The 17444-nt window shown below is 42.7% G+C and overlaps 1 protein-coding gene and 1 pseudogene across 5 annotated transcripts in view; one reads left to right on the forward strand and one right to left on the reverse strand.

Moving 5' to 3' along the window:
- Nucleotides 1-17444, forward strand: part of CFAP44 (cilia and flagella associated protein 44) — a 148926-nt gene that overhangs the window by 87180 nt on the left and 44302 nt on the right. For all 5 annotated transcript variants that reach the window (XR_006695992.2, XM_005548130.5, XM_005548134.5 and 2 more), the window contains 2 exons: nucleotides 10718-10914; nucleotides 13491-13665. Coding sequence is in view for 4 of the 5 variants with exons in the window: in XM_005548130.5 (XP_005548187.2) it covers nucleotides 10718-10914; nucleotides 13491-13665 (372 nt within the window). In the remaining variant the exon portion in view is untranslated. The remainder of the gene's footprint in view (nucleotides 1-10717; nucleotides 10915-13490; nucleotides 13666-17444) is intronic.
- On the reverse strand, nucleotides 3412-5033 carry LOC102133240 (hsc70-interacting protein pseudogene; annotated as a pseudogene).

The raw sequence follows: 17444 nt of genomic DNA on the forward strand, positions 1-17444 counted from the left end.
TCCTCCGAGTCAGGGATCACTTCTGCCTCCCCACGTCCTTGTTATCAAATACTCTTTTCCTTAACTCCTGCTTTCTGTCCCTGGTCTGGGGACCCTCCATCCACCATAGCATCATGTTTTCAGGGAACATATGGAAGGAGATAATAAGAATTTAGCTAGCTATCTGATTGGAATGTGGGGAGAGGATAAGGTTGTACCAAATAACACTGGGTATCACCAACGTTTTCATCTTTACCAATCTAACAGGCAAAATATAATAACTCTTGATTGAATAATCTGCATCCTTTTTATTATTGGTGGGGTTCAGCATTTCCTTTCATGTGCCTATGGTTCATTTATATGTATTCTTCTGAGAATTGTCTGTTTAGATTTCTTGTTCATTTTCCTTTGGGTTCTGTTTATTTCCCACATTATTTTTAATTTTAGCCTCTTTATCTCTATTACAGATATTTGCCAGTTATTCTACATATTGTAAATGCTTTCTCCTGCTCTGCCATTTGCCTTAAACTTTGTTCATATTTTTCTAAATATGTTCTATATTTTATATTTTAATTTTTATGTGATCAAACCAGCTATATTTTCCTTCATGTTGTGTCTGGAGTTGGTTCCTTCCAGTGGGTTCTTGGTCTTGCTGACTTCAAGAATGAAGCCACGGACCTTTGCAGCGAGTGTTGCAGTTCTTAAAGGTGGTGCGGACCCAAAGACTGAGCAGCAGCAAGATTTATTGTGAAGAGCAAAAGAACAAAGCTTCCACAGCATGGAAGGGGACCTGAGCGGGTTGCTGCTACTGGCTGGGGTGGCCAGCTTTTATTCCCTTATTTGTCCCCACCCACGTCCTGCTGATTGGTCCATTTTACAGAGTGTTGATTGGTCCATTTTACAGAATGCTGATTGGTACATTTACAATCCTTTAGCTAGACAAGAGTGCTGATTGGTGCATGTACAATCCTATAGCTAGACCCAGAGTGCCAATTGGTGTGTTTTTACAGAGTGCTGATTAGTGCATTTACAATCCTTTAGCTAGACACAAAGCGCTGATTGGTGCATTTTTACAGTGCTGATTGGTGCATTTGCAATCCTTTAGCTAGACACAGAGGGCTGATTGGTGCATTTACAATCCTCTAGCTAGACAGAAAAGTTCTCCAAGTCCCCACTCAACCCAGGAAGTCCAGCTGGCTTCACCTCTCAATCCCCCCTCTTAACAGGACACCCCAACTGCTGTTGGGAATTGGGTGATGACTGCTCTAGCTGCTTCCTGCTGGATAGGGGTAAAGAAGGGGTCCTGTAGTTATAGTGTCCTCCAGAGGGTAACTCTCTAGGTCAGGCAAAGGGCCAGTGGGTCAATCCAGGAGTCCTTGGTAGAAGTTGTTAGTTGAACTCATTAGGTTCCATTTGTAAGACCATCTGTAGATTGATGGCATCAATCCTGGAGGAAACAAATTTGACAAGGAGGCGAAAAACACAGGGCCCAAAGGCAAGTAATAGCAAGATGGCTGGCATGGGACCTAGAAAGGGGAGAAGCCATGTCGCCTAACTCCAGAGGTTGGTGTAAGAGTTTGAAAGGTGTTGTAAGAGTTGATTTCGGAAGCTTTTTCCTGTAAACACCGGGCAGCGTCTCATACTATCCCTGATTGGTTAGTGTAAAACCAACACTCTTCTCCTAAGAAGGTTCAGAGTCCTCCTTTCTCAGCAGTGAAGAAGTCTAGGCCTTGGCAGTTTTGGAAAGTCACTGCTGCCAAAGAGTCTATTTGGGATTGTAGAGTAAGGATAGATTTCGTTATTTCTTGCAAACTGTCTGAGAAATCCTTTGAGAGTGTGTGGTAGTAGGATAATGAAGTAGATAAACTGGCTATTCCAGTTCCTGTAGCAGTAGCCATTCCTAACCCTATAAGTAGGGGTATTAGTTGTATGGCTCTGTGCTGATGGACTTGATCTTTGAGGGATACTGATAGGGTCTGATTTCCTCAAGATTAGAGGTTAGGATAATACATGTTACACTGTTAACTTTTAGCAAACTTTACTTTTGTTGAAAACCTTGTAAGTTTGGGATTTCAGTTATTCTTTGCTATTAATAAGACCTCGTTCAGTCCATATTAACTTAGAATTGGCATAGATGGCTCCTTCCTGATTCTGTAAGTACTTTCAAGTTTAGCTGAGTGCAGACAGCTCGCACGTTTGAGCGGACAATTATTAAGCAATTTTCCTAACTCTGCTTCTACAAGAGTTTCCTTATAACTTACTGAATACCCATTGTGTCTTTTTCCCTTAATCGCCCAGGAGGAACCATCTATCGTCCTGTCCTGAAGGGAGTTCCTCCTAGGTCTGGTCGGACCCCTGTATGGCAACCAATCAAGATCTAGATTCCTTATTAGTAAATCTGCTGGGTCAAATTGTCTTTTTCCAACAGAACAGCCCCACATTTCAAGATTTTTTTTTTTTTTTGAAAATTTATCATTTTCTTTATCATCGGAGGGGAGGAAAAGAAAGCAAGCAGAAGTGGGGGTATGGTTACACTATTTAAGAGCTGAATACAAGGACAATGAGTCTTTCATAGTCTCAACAACTCCACAATGAATAACTGTGGATTATCTCATTTATAATTCACATTGGATCAAAAAAAATTGGTTCCCCTCTGTGTATATCAATTTAATTCAAACCATATTATCTTCAGAATACAAAGATGAATACTACAAGATAAACTCTAACTGCAATAAGTATTTTCTAAGTAGAAGACCAAACACCAAAGGGAATCCCTCTTTCCAATGTCTTCTGATATGGCAAGATTTTGCCAGAACGGAAGTCTAACACTTAAATAAGCATTCTCTTGGCCAAGTAAGAAACTACAGTTGTTGTGGGTATTACCCTACAATTACCATATGTATTACATATTAAATTAAACTCAGCGTTAAATATGCTTGTATAGTTATGCTGTTAATGATGATAGCAGTGATGATGCTGGTGGCAAAAGCCTGTCTTTAGCCCAAGAAAAGTAAGGGAGAAAAATGTAACAAGCAGAAACACAGAGTTGGGCAATTTTTGACTAGGAAAGAGAATTTTAAGCGTAGAAATATAAAAAGAAAAGTACTCCCTCATTTCCCTTATGTAGAAATAATATGAAACACTTATTGGATATACTGAACAAGAAGAGAACTCCAACTCTACTGCAGCATTACAAAAAAAATCATCCCTTCACCACAGTGTAAGATTTAAGGGCAACCTGCCCAAGGATGCATGTTATATAAAACACAGCAAGATTGCTGCTGCCCTGCTAAGTACTGCCAATCCCTACCCAGGTCCTACTGAAATACGGGTGGTCCCAATTAGTTTTATTGAAATAAATCTTTAAAGAAAAAGATAAAGCATTTAAAAAGACAAGTCAAAATGCATCAGGAACCACATATCCAACACAAATTTTATCCTCAAATGAGTTATGTTTGCCTCGCACTAGTAACTTTTATTTCACTCAAATTAGAGCAATAATCTTCCATACATATCTTCCCTGCCCAATTCAAAGAAAAAAAATCCAAAATGATTAGTAAAGAAAAATATAAGAATTAACAGACCCTTTAAATTTGCTTTAAATATTTTGAATATTTAAAAAGTGTTTAAAGTTTGTAATTCCTAGTAGGAAAACATTATCTGAATGAATACCCTAATGGCAAACCACTGTAAAATGCTTCAGCTGAATTTGGGGAAGAGGGGTAGGGATTATCTTCAAAGCACCCCAGCTCTCTTGATGAGGTCAGAGGTACACTGGTTTGTATTATTGCGACATCCATAAGGTGATCTAGGTTGCTTTTCCTTCAGCAAGGGCTTTATTTATCAGAAGGGCATTACGCTTGACCTCCAAATTTGGCTGACAATTTACTGATGAGATTCATAACCTTTGGGTTGTTCTGGTATTTTGACATATTTGCTGGGTTCTGAGCTACATCCTGGAAGGCCACCATAACTTCTGGATCCTGCATGGCTGCAAGAACCTCTGGATCACTAAGAATTTCATTGAGTCCAGGCATTCCAGCCATTCCAGGCATGGCCCCTCCCATTCCAGGCATTCCTCGGGGAAAACTACCAGGCATTCCCCCAGGAAAGCCACCTGGAAAAGAGCCATACTGAGCTCCTGACTGTCGTCTGGCTTCTTCCTCCCTCTGGGCTCTCTCATGCTCTTCTCGAGCCTTCTTAACTCCTTCTATTCTTTCTTTGATCTCTCGCTCTTCACGTTTTCGCTCATACTTTCTCCGATGTTCTGCAATTTTCTGTGCCCTAGGTTGAACTTCTTTCAGCATTGCACTAGCATCTTCATCATAATCCAATTTACAGGCAAGGGCAAGATCATGGGCGGCTTCCTCCCAGTGGCCTAGAAGTCTGTGTGCTTTCCCTCGCCACTTGTAAGGCTGAGCTGAATCAGGATTTATCTCAATGGCTCTGTCACAGTCTCGGATAGCAGCATTTGGCTTCTGTAATTTGACGAAGACACTGGCCCTCTTGGCATACAAAATGGCCAAGCGAGGATTCAGCTTGATGGCATCTGTGAGTAAGTCAATGGCTTTCTGGAGTTCACCATCATTAAGGGCTTCAATAGCAGCCACTTTTTTATCATTTGCCTGATCCATCATCTCCTCCGTTATCTCTGCATTTTCATCTCCCATTTCTTTAGGAGAATCAGTGTCTGGTTCAGTCACACCTTCTTTATCAATTTCTGGATCACTTTCCTCACTTGATGGTTCGTCTGCCTTTAAGTCTTCCTCCACCTTCTTACTATCAGGTTTTTCTTCCTTGGTATTTTCTTCTGATTTAGCTTTCTGAGTAGCAGGTGGTACTTTACCCCCCATGCTCTCCACCCACTCTCTCAGGAAGCGCATTTCCTCGGTGTGCAGAACCCTCGGATCCTGCTTACACATTTTCACAATGGCCCGAAGCTCGTTCACTTTGCGGGGGTCCATGGTAGAGAGGTGGTGGGCGAAGCTGGGGGACTACCGCCCTGTTCCAGGCCCAGGCGCTGGCTCGGCGTGACCGCGCAGAAGGGGGCGGCTGCCGCGAGCACACTTCAAGATTTGAGCCAGTAAGCTACCCCTCTGCCTTTCCTATTTTTTTGACTTAGAATATTTCTGACCTGGTGAGGTGCGCTCACAATGAGGTTACCTCTAAAAGTTATTTTCCAACTTTCTTCTGCTAGCAAAGCAGCTGCTGCCACAGATTGAATGCATCTGGGACATCTGTAGGCCACTGGGCCAAGGATCTCTGATAGGAAGGCTATGGGTTGTCAGTGGCCTCAGTGCTTTCGGGCTACACCCTTGTTTACACTGACAACAAGGTGGTATTGCAGTGTTAGAGGGTCACGGAGAAGACTGTCAATTATTAATTATAGGTTTTAAATTTACTCTGGCTTTTAAAGGAATAGGGTACACTCTTTTTTCTTTACTACTTCCATCTCTCTTTCTTTCTCTTCGACTTCTTTGTCTCTTTCTCTCTTTCTGATTCCCTCTTTGTCTCTTCCTCTCTCTCTTTGACTTTCTGTCTTTCTCTCTCTCTCTGATTCCCTCTTTGTCTGTCTCTTCCTCTTTCTGTCTCTTTCTCTCTTCCTCTCTGACTCCTTCTTTGTCTGTCTCTTCCTCTATCTCTTTCCATCTCTTTCTTTTTGACTTCATTTCTTTCCCTTTCTCTCTCTTTTTATCTCTCTGCCTCTTCCTCTCTCTTTCCTCTCTGCTGGTCTTTCCCTGCCTCTGCCAGCCACTTTTGCTGGTGTTTTCCCCTCTCCTTCCCTTTTTGATGGTTTTGGCAGTGTAAGACTGCCACCTCCTTGGGTTTTTGCACTGTGTGCAATAACTCCATGGTTTCCTTGTGATATGTAATGGGGGTTCCTCCAGGGGTTAGGAACTCCCTTTCTTTCCATATTGCAGAATGAGCATGTAGGATTAGATAAGCATACTTACTATCTGTAGTGAAGTCTCCCAATTACAACTGAGGAGGTGGGAGAAATACCTGGTTACAGGCTGTCCCAGGATTCCTCGGATGGTAACAGACCTTGAGGACAGCTGTCTGGGACAGGAGATTAACACTGAGAAAGCTGTGCCAGTGTCCAGGAGGAAGTCAATTTCCTGGTCCTCAATGGTTAAACATACCCAGGGCTCAGTGAGGGTGATTACATGAGCTGGCGCTTGCCCCGGAAACCCTCAGTCCTGTTGTTGGATCATCTGTTTAGGGGCTTCTGGCCCAGAGAACCTTTGTCCTTTGGGGCAGTGCACCTTCCAATGATTGCCTCAGCATAGTGGACGTGGGCAAGGGGGCAGCTTGTTTCTCATTGGACAACATTTTTTAAAGTGTCCTTGCAAAGCACACAGATAACAAGCCCTACCAGGTGATTGGCCTGCTCCATTTTCTGTCCTCTCTGAACCACCGAGGTTTGTCTGAGGGCCATGACTAAGGCTGTGGCCTTTCTCTGATCTCACTTTTCCTTTTCAGCCTGTTCCTTTTGGTCCCCATTATAGAACACGGAGGTTGCCAGGTTTAGTAATGCCTCCAGATTTTGTTCAGGGCCCAGGGCAAGCTTTTGGAGCTTTCTCCTGATACCTGTGGCTAATTGGGTAATAAACTTATCTTTTAGGATCAGTTGACCCTCGAGGGAGTCAGGTGACAGGGGAGTATATTTTCTTAAGGCCTCCTGTAGCTGCTCAAGGAAGGCAGAAGGATTTTCTTTGTTTCCCTGAGTTATGGTGGACACCATTGAATAATTCATGGGTGTTTTCCTAATTCTCCTTAGTCCTTTGAGAACACAGGTCAACAGATGTTTGCAACTCCAGTCCCTATTATCTGAGTCAAGGTCCCAGTGGGGATCCATACTGGGGACGGCTTACTGACTGGTAGGGAATTTGTCCCTTTCTTCGGCTGTCATTCTATCATATACTTGACTAAGATACCAGGTATCTCCAAACTCTTGGGTTGCAGCTAAAGCTGCATTCTTTTCATTAAAGGCCAGGGTTTGATGTAACAATACCATGACATCTCTCCAAGTGAGGTCAAAGGTTTGTCCTAGACCCTGTAGGACATCTATGTACCTAAGAGGATCATCTGAAAACTTTCCCAGGTCTGCCTTGATCTGCTTTAAATCAGAGAGGGAGAAGGGGACATGTACCTGGGTCGAGCCAAATTCCCCTCCCTCTGCAGCTTGAAGGGGACATAACCAATAGCCTGGGGGGTTTTGTGGTCCCTTGGAGATTTCTTTGCTTGTTTCCTTCTGGGTGAGGGAGATTAGAGGAGGCTTATCATTAATAGGAAGGGGAGCTATAGGGAGGCTAGGATATGGAGGTAAGCTGAGAGGTCCTCCTGTGTGATGTAAATTGCAAGCTTTGCATAGTTGTGGATTCTCCTTCAATGAAAAGAAAGCTTGGACATAAGGTATTTCACTCCATTTGCCTTCCCTCTTACCGAAAAGGTCAAGCTGCAGGATAGTGTTGTAATTTATACTTCCCTCAGGTGGCCATTTTTCACCATCAGAGAGAGAATATTGGAGCCAGGCTGTAGTGCAGAAAAAAAAATGAGCCACCTCTTTTTCAGGGTTTGCGGGTCAAATTGGTCCCAGTGTCTTAGGATGCATTTCAAGGGTGAGCCTGTTGATGCCTGAGTGTTTCCCATGTGAAAGGAAAAACTGCCAGCGATTTTGGTTTGTTTACTTACCCCCCCCCCCGCCCAAGAACCTGCAACAGTCCCTGGACCCTGCTGATCGGAATAGTTGCGCTTACCGACGCAGCAGCAGAAACCCCTCTTTCCCAAGAACCTCAGTGGTTCCTGGACTCTGCTGATCGGAGTAGTTGTGCTCACCGATGCAGCAGCAGAAACACTAGTTTTCCTCTTAGACCACAAAGAGGACTGAGGAAGGTTGGATTTAGTGGCCCTTACCAATGCATTCTCGAAAACCTGTTAGAGTCCTAGGTGTTCTCCTGTTAGTATTGGGACTTTACCCCATCCTGTAAAGATGTTATGCCCCAAAAATGAAGTAAAGGGCCATACCCTGAGGGAGGGAAGGGATCTCCAGGGTTGGAAAAGTGATGCCTTTTGTCCTCACTTGAACAGGAAGGATATCATTTCTGAAGCTCCCCATATCCTAGCCTCAGGAATAGCTTCTGTTAGGCCTGCTGGTATGAGGAAGGATCCTAAAAGGATAGTTGGTCTCCCCACCCAAAGGGTCTTTGGGCAAAAATTATGTCTTTCTGATTGGTGAGCCCAGGTGCCTAAAGAAGGGAACAAAGTCCTGAAGTTGATACTAGAAATCATTCTTATAGGAGAAACTAGAAAAGCACCAGAGACAGGGAGTGGTTTTTAGAAGTGGGACTAGCCTCGGAGAAGAGAGGCGGGAGGAAGTTTGTCTGACAGCCATTAGGACCCAGGAGGCAAGGATCAGGATAGATAGGATAGATGGGTGAGTCTCACTTGGGTGACATGACTTTGAGAGTTCCGCTCATGGCTACAGGGTCAACCAACTTTTTGTCAGGACCCTTGAGCTGAATGACTTTCCTCTCTGTCGACCCTTGGCTCAGCCCAGAAGTACAGGAAACGCGGAATCTGGTTCCAGGCAAACCAACGCTCCCAACTCCAAAGAGAAGGAGCTGTTAGAGAGCCCTTTCCCAGAAAACCTGACACCCATGTCTTTAGTCCGGCGGCCATGCTAGTTGATTTTAACTGGCTGACAGGTGCCTGGTATTTAGCCCCTGAATTGCGAGGAAAAATAGGACAGAATAGCAAGCTACAGGGGTCTGATGGTACTCACTGCATGGCGATGTCCCATCTGGGTTGCCAAGGTGTGTCCCGAGTTGGTTCCTTCTAGTGGGTTCTTGGTCTCGCTGACTTCAAGAATGAAGCAGTGGACCTTCGTGGTGAGTGTTACAGCTGTTAAAGGTGGTGTGGACCCCAAGAGTGAGCAGCAGCAAGATTTATGGTGAAGAGCAAAAGAACAAAGCTTCCACAGCATGGAAGGGGACCCAAGCGGGTTGCTGCTGCTGGCTGGGGTGGCCAGCTTTTATTCCCTTATTTGTCCCCACCCACGTCTTGCTGATTGGTCCATTTTACAGAGCGCTGATTGGTCCATTTTACAGAGTGCTGATTGGTGCATTTACAATCCTTTAGCTAGACACAGAGCACTGATTGGTGTGTTTTTACAGAGTGTTGGTTGATGCACTTACAATCCTTTAGCTAGACACAGAGTGCTGATTGGTGCATTTTTACAGAGTGCTGATTGGTGCATTTACAATCCTTTAGCTAGGCACAGAGTGCTGATTGGTGCATTTTTACAGAGTGCTGATTGGTGCACTTACAATCCTTTAGCTAGACACACAGCGCTGATGGGTGTGTTTACAATCCTCTAGCTAGACAGAAAAGTTCTCCAAGTCCCCACTCGACCCAGGAAGTCCAGCTGGCTTCACCTCTCAGTGTTATGTGGGTCTCATGGAAAGGCTAAAATTTAAAAGTTCCAGTGGGCAAATACATAAAGGAAATAAGTCTTAAAGAGATGAGAAAGATAGTATGTATGAAAGAAAAGGGAACATTAAAAAGAAATAGTAAATCATTTTAAAAGCAGACATAGAGTTTAAAGATTAAGTTAGAAAAATAGTAAGAAAGGCAAACAAGCTAGGAATAATCACTATATACAAAAATAAATTAAATTCTAAAATTAAAAGTGCATATATGTGTGTGTGTGTGTGATAATTATGAACCAATGCCCCCAAATAACAAGGTAATTGATTGAAAAAAATTTTAATTTTTTTAATTGACAGATAGATGAAGAACTTTTACAAATAAGACTCCGTGGGCAATGAGAGAAAGAAGAACTAGAGATTAGTATGATTTCCTGAGCTTAATGTTTTTTACAGAGGCAAATAGGGGAATCTGATAGATTGGGACTTTTGTGAAATGTCGTTAAACATGGAAAACTGAGGGGCAAAGAGTAGAAATGAGGAGGTCTCTACTTTTATTCAACTGCTTAAGGTCTGCTCTTTTTATAGTACTACGTACAAATAAATTGCATTGCCACATGTATGTAAACACCCACATATATACACACCACACATACCATATAATTTAAGAAAACAAAATGTACTTTTAAAACATTTTGTGAGGTGAAGAATGAACATTCTTTAGTCTCTGGGGAATAAGAGTTAAAAATTATTTTTCCACTTTTTGATTTAGAGACCCTTCACTCACACACAGATATTAATATATTTGTTTACATAATTTACATGTTTTATGTATTTATATGTCTATGCATCAAAACACATACACAAACTATATATCTATTACACATTATATATAATAATCTATTTATATATGTGTAGATATATATACATATAATATATAATATATAGTCTATTATATATAATATGTAGGGAAGTAGATTATATTTCCTCAGAGTTTGATATGATCTGTTTACCATTAAACTGCAGTCTGCCTGCAAAATTTTCATTTTTCCACGTATTATGAAAGCACCAGTATTATAGTGATTAATAATGAGTTGTTTAGTATTTTCATTATAAAGATTATATTTGCTCTTTAATCAAGTCCAATCCAACTTCCATGACATCCTGTTGTTATATATATGTTAAAATTTGAGTCTAGCACAATATAATGATATAATAAGAATCGTGTATTGTAGTTTTATTTTATTACTAGTAATTATGCAGAATGATCAAAATGGTGACTATTGCAAATACTTGTTTTATTTTTTCAGATTTCGAGATCCATTGGAAAGTGATACTATTGTGGTTCATGCCATACTAAGTGACCACAAGATATCCTCTTACAGGCTGGTACAGCCCTCTAAGTACTCCAAATTCAAACGAACTAGTCAATCAGAGAGAAAACCAAGCAAACTGGACAGGTTTGAAAAAGAGGGAACTGGAAGAAAGGACAGCCAGAGAGATGCAGGTAGCCTACGACAAGAAGGCTTTTAAATTCTTATTTACTAAGACTTCAAAAGTGAATTGTCTGTGGGCAGAACCATTGAACCTTCTTTGGTGGCTTGAGCTCAATCTCTTGTCCCTCTTCCTTCCATGACGGTTTTCTTTGGAGTAAATAATCGAGAGAGACAAAAATGTGTGGTATAGCTGAGAATGAGAGGCCACATTTTTCCAACAAATGCTCCATGTCCACTTTCCTCTTTAACGTAGTTTGTAAGAAAACCTACGCTGGTCATGTGACTGAGAGTGGGTGAGAGGACTGGATGCTGCTGTTTTCTTACTTGCCACATCTAGCTATTCTTAAATCTAGGATTTCCCCAGGTGCTAGGTTCTAGGCAGTAGTTTGTGTCAGATTTCTGGGCCCCATCCCAAAGTGTGGGGCTAAAACACTGCATTTCAGACTATTTTCCAAGAACATATGCTTTAAATAGAATGAGCAGAGAATAGAGGTATGAAAATAGTACCTCTAATCCCAGCAACCTGTTTCTTGTGCCTGCCCACAAGGTGACTGCAGATTAGTAGAAGAACAAGAATTCTGAAATGGCTTGGAGAGCCATTCAATAATAAATACAAGGTGCTGCTGCAACCTGGCTAGATCTAGGCTATTGACAATGATATAATACAAACATTAATATTGGTTTATCTTCTTCACTGGGAACTCTTTAATGTCTCCTTTTTGCTTCTAGGATAAATTCTGAAACCGCTGTCCTGATCTTAATCCTTCCACAATCTATCCATATTCTATGTTTCCAGTAGTGCCTTCTCATACTGTTCAGCTTGCCTGTTTAGTCTTCTGTCCTGCCTGCTGCTCCCTAATTATATCTGACACTTCCACACCCAGGCTCCTGCTGGAGTGACCTCTTCACTTCTCTCCTCTCTGAATTCTACCAATTCTTGGGGATGTAGCTTAAATTACACTTTTGTTTATAAAGCCTTCCCATGACCACCCAGGCCACATAAACTCTTCTTTCTCTATACCACCATATATTTGAAATATGATGAAATGGTTATTTATAACTATGTAAGTATCTCATATTATTTAATTTTTCATATCTATCTAAAGCTTGAACATGAATAGAGTAATTCCCCAATAGGAACTTGTTAGTAGACCAGGTGTGGTGGCTCACACTTGTAATCCCAGCACTTTGGGAGGCCAAGGCAGGTGGATCACTTGAGGTCAGGAGTTCAAGACCAGCCTAGCCAACATGGTGAAACCCCATCTCTACTAAAAATACAATAATTAGCTGAGCACGGTGACACATTCCCGTAGTCCCAGCTACTTACAAGGCTGTGGCAGGAGAATCACTTGAACGCCAGAGGCAGAGGTTGCAGTGAGTCAAGATTACATCATTGCACTCTACTAAGTGACAAAGTGAGACTCTGTCTCAAAAAAGAAAAAAAAGAAAAGAAAAGAAACTCATTAGTTGATACGGCCAATTTTTTTTTTTTTTTTTTTTTGAGACAGAGTTTCTCTCTGTCTCCCAGGTTGGAGTGAAGTGGTCCAATCTTGGCTCACTGCAACCTCCGCCTCCCAGGTTCAAGCAATTCTGGTACTTCAGCCTCCTGAGTAACTGGGTTTATACCCAGCTAATTGTGTGTGTGTGTGTGTGTATTTTTAGAGAGATGGGGGTTTCACTGTGCCCAGGCTGGTCTTGAACTCCTGAGCTCAGGCAATCTGCCTACCTTGGCCTTCCAAAGTGATAAGATTATAGGAGTGAGCCACCAGGCCTGGCCATAAAGCCAATAATTTTTAAATTATTTATTTGACTGTGTTTCTGACAAGTTTTTTAGTTGGCTTCAGAGCACTTCAGTTGGTATGTGCCACCTCAAATTGTATGTATCGAATTGGACTTACTCGATTTTTCTCGTTTTCCCCGCCATCATGTCACAAACACTGTTTCCCAACATGTTAGTGGTCCATCATCATTTATCTTGTTCTCTAATTGTTTAATATATGTCTTATCTTGCCAACTTTTTAGTAAGGTTTTTGAAAGCAAAAAATGTGACTTAGATCTTTTTATTTTGGCATTCCACAGTACTTATTATGGGGTTGAATTCATAGTAGTTGGTCAATAAATACATTTTTGTTTTTGTTTTGTTTTGTTTTGTTTTGTATGAGACAGAGTCTCGCTCTGTTCCCCAGGCTGAAGTGCAGTGGCAAGATTTCAGCTTACTGCAACTTCTGCCTCCTGGGTTCAAGCAATTCTCCTGCTTCAGCCTCCCAAGTAGCTGAGAGTATAGGAACGCACCACCATGGCTGGCTAATTTTTGTATTTTTAGTAGGGATTGGGTTTCACCACATTGCCCAGGCTAGTCTCAAACTCTTGACCTCTAGTGATCCACCTGCTTCAGCCTCCCAAAGTGCTGGGATTACAGGCGTGAGCCACCACACCTAGTGCTCAATAAATACTTTGATTTACGAATTCAATATATTCTCTGCGTTGTTTTTTTTTTTTTTAATGCAGCAGGTTAAAAACAGTATCTGAGAGTTTTGTTTTGTTTTTATGTCTTGAAAAGGCTGAAAAATGTTGATTCTCTATATAGGTGGGAGCATTGCCATACAAGAAGAATCAATAATAGAAAAAGGGAAGAAATTTCGGCCTAAAACCCTAAGTGAAATTATGGTGGAAAATCAAATCGAGAAAACAAGAAAACTTATATTGAAAGCTGAAAGGGCACAATTAAAGATTCAACAGCGAAAAAAAGAATGGGAGGAACTGTGAGTTTTTTTAACCTAAACTCTTATCTTTTTAATATTTGAGTCCCAAAATAATATATCTTAAAAACCTTTATATTTATTGACATTGTTATCATTTAATTTCAAAAGTGAAAACAATAAAAACAGAGAAGGAGATATTATAAACAGGTCAACTGGATCTTTTAGGGTGGTGATACCTTGGTAGAACTTCTATAATCCTTAGAGTTTCCAGTCCAGGAATTCTATTTTGCTAATAATACTGTATAGTCAGAATGATTTTTAAGAATTAAGAAATGCTTTTCTATCTCAAAATCATAAACATATTCTCCTGTATGTTCTTCTAACATCTTATAGTTTTGGCTCTTACCTTTATCTTTAACCATCTGAAGTTAATTTCTTTCTTTTTTTAAAATATCCAGTATTGATATGGGAGTGCTGGGAAGGGAAAGGATTAGTCCCTTTAAATTATATGGAAGGGAGGAAGGGAAGTGCTGGGCAGAGAAAGGAGTGGTCCCTGGCTAGAGCTCCACCCCCACGGACCTAGGTGAGGAGAGGCATTTCCTGCCCAAATGTTGCATTTCCCAAGACCACCCTGGCCTGCCATGCCCTCATCCTGGGCCTATTAAAACCCGAGACCATAGCAGGCAGACACAGAAGTGGCTGGATATCATAAGGGACACACTGGCAGATGACACAAGTAACTGGTCATCAAGAGCATGCTGACAGGCATCAATAGATGCTGGCAGGCCATTGACCAGTGGGCAAGGCAGAGTTTGGCGGGAGAGTTGGGCTGGGGCTGCCGAGTGGCCCAAATCCAGGGAAAAACCACCTCCCTTCTGGTTCTCCCATTGGAGGAGAACTACTTCCACTCAATAAAAATTTGCACTCATCCTCCAAGCCCACATGTGATCCGATTATTTCAGTACACCAAGGCAAGAAACCCTGGGATACAGAAATCCATCTGTCTTTGTGATAAGGAAGGGAGTCTAATTGAGCTGGTTAACACAGGCTGCCTATAGACAACAAACTAAGAGAGCACCCTGTAACACACGCCCATTGGGGCTTCAGCTGTAAACATTCACCCCTAGACACTGCCATGGGGTTGGAGCCCCACAGCCTGCCGGTCTGTATGCTCCCCTAGAGGTTTGAGCAATGGGGTACTGAAGAAGTGAGCCACACTCCCATTGCACACCCTGCGAGGGGGACAAGGGAACCTTTCCCATTTCAACTGGGGACTCGTCTGGGATTGTGGAAGGTGAGTGTGAGTGAATGCCAAACTTTTGGGTCTGCCTCTCTTTCAAAACCCTGCCACCTTTCTCTTTCCTGCAGGTAAAAGGCTCTGTTTCTCTTCACTGAGTTTAAAAAACTCCACCCTAACTGGGAGGTCGAAACCCCTAGACTTTGTCTCTTTTCTGTCTTTGAAATGGCTCTTATCTCTTTTGTATAATGTTAGGAGTTTTGCTACAGGCTGTGGAAATGTTACTAAGCAAAATGAGCATTAGGCTCAGCCTCCAAAGGTGAAAATCAGACCAACTGTTCGTAGAGATGCCATGTATGCCTCCACTTTGACAGCTGCAGGAATGCATGGCTCAGGGTACCTCTCCTTACCCTTTTTCCTCCCAGCTTGGGCACCTGGGCATGCCCACAGCAGGCCAGGGTCGAGCCCAACAGTCATGAGCAAGGCAGGAGAAAGCTATGATGGTAGCTGCCACCCCACAGGGCCAATGGACATGTGCTTCTCACCCACCACGCCAACGGAACCTCTCCTCCCCTGGCCAAGGAATTCAACCTAGTCTGAACTGAAGGAAAGATAAAAGGATTAGAAAGGTCCAGTTGCACTAAGCAAGGGGTTCTTCCCCCAGACTCTCTCCACTTTTTGTGCCTTAAACTGTTTTTCTGTTTTTTTCCTTTTCTAAGTGAGAGGGCTCCCCCTAGCTCTGTTTCTGATAAGAAAGTTAACAGGAGTGGCCCCTGCTGGCTGAGAACTGCAGATTTGGCAGGGCACACTTGAGACACTCTAAATAGATACAAACAGCCTCTAAAATACTTTTTCAGTCCCAACCTTGATTCCAAGCTTCAGGCTGAGGCCCTAGAAAGAAAAACCCAGTCTGAGGGATCCAAAGCCAGGCAACAGGCACAATGTAAAGCAGGACCAATTCCTGCCGACTAAACCCCCCACCCCATGGAAGGAGACCATGCTTCATGGCATAAACAGACCCACGGAACTCAGTTTTCCGACAGCAGGGAGAAATGGAGGCATAGGTGAGGGTGGTTAACTACTATTCTCCAGGTTTCCCCTGCTTCATGGGTACATACCGCAGTGGTACCTATGGCCAGCTCAGGGATAAGGGGTGGAAAGTGAAAGGAGGATGCTTGCTTTCCGTCTCCATCACACCCTGAGTTTTCACTGAAAGAAGGAAAGGAAGGAGGGATGCCTCTATTCCCTGTCTTTCAGAATGGGCAACCAGTTCTCTTCACCACCCCCAGCTTATACTCCTCTGGAGTGTATCCTGAACCACTGGGACTGTTTGACCCTCAGAATCTGGAGGAAAAACCCCTCATAGCCCTCTGCACAAGGATTTGGCCAAATTGTGATTTACAGGAAGGATGGCTTGGCCTCAGGAAGGACCCATTCATTTTTATACCATTCAGCAGTTGGACTTTTTCTGTGGATGTGAGGACAGATGGTCTGTAAGCCCCATATGTGCAGGCTTTCTATAGCTTGCAAGGCAATCCAGACTTGCCAACAGTGTAGGATTGATCCAGCCCTCCTGTTGGCCATCTCAGGTTGCAAGGGGTAAGCCTAGCGAATTAAAGATATGACTCCCAGAGGCACCCCCAGCAGAGAAGTGAGCTCCCTCCAGCCTTGCTCCTCCAGATCCACCCCAACCTCCTTATCCAGCTTCAGCCCCTCACTTGCCCTCTCCTAGAAATCCTTACCCTAAACAAGCCCCAGTCTCACTCTTGCCCCTCCAACAGATACCCAGTGAATTTGGGCCCAGTTAGGCCAAGGTCCCCATCTCCCTACGGGACTTAATGCAAATTAAGAGAGATCTTGGCAACTTTTCAGATGAGCCTGAGAGACTTTCTAGAATTTCACCCAAATGTTTGAATGCTCCTGGAGACATGTTATGTTACTTTTCGATCAGACCCTGACAGACACTGAGAAGCAGTCTGCTCTGCAAGCAGCAGAGAGATTTGGGGATTTAAAAAAAAATCTGGTATGAGGTAGTTTCACGTGACAAGCACATGTTTTCATTGGTTTATTTGCCATCTGTATATTTTTGGTGACATGGCCCTTTGTGTCTTTTTCTCACATATGAATAGGATTGTTCTCCCTTTTACTGTTGAGATTTTAGACTTCTTTTTATATTCTAGATACTAGTCCTGGATGTGTACTATATGCTAGCTGGATATATAGTTTATAAATATTTTATCTTAGTCTCTTAATCTGTAGCTTATCTTTTCATTCCCTTAACAGAGTTTGTTCTTTCTTTCTTTCTTTTTTTTTGAGACAAAGTCTCGTGTGTTGCCCAGGCTGGCGTGCAGTGGTGCAATCTTGGCTCACTGCAAACTCCGTCTCCTGGGTTCAAATGATCCTCCTGCCTCAGCCTCCCAAGTAGCTTGGATTACAAACATGTGCCACCATGCCCCACTAACTTTTGCAATTTTTTTTAGTAGAGACAGGGTTTCATCATGTTGGCCAGGCTGGTTTGGAACCCCTGACCTCAAGTGATCTACCTTCCCTGTCCTCCCAAAGTGCTAGGATTACAGGTGTGAACCACTGCACTTGGCCTCCC

The sequence above is a fragment of the Macaca fascicularis genome, chromosome 2 (genome assembly GCF_037993035.2).
Source record: "Macaca fascicularis isolate 582-1 chromosome 2, T2T-MFA8v1.1".
NCBI classification, from domain to species: Eukaryota; Metazoa; Chordata; class Mammalia; order Primates; family Cercopithecidae; genus Macaca; species Macaca fascicularis.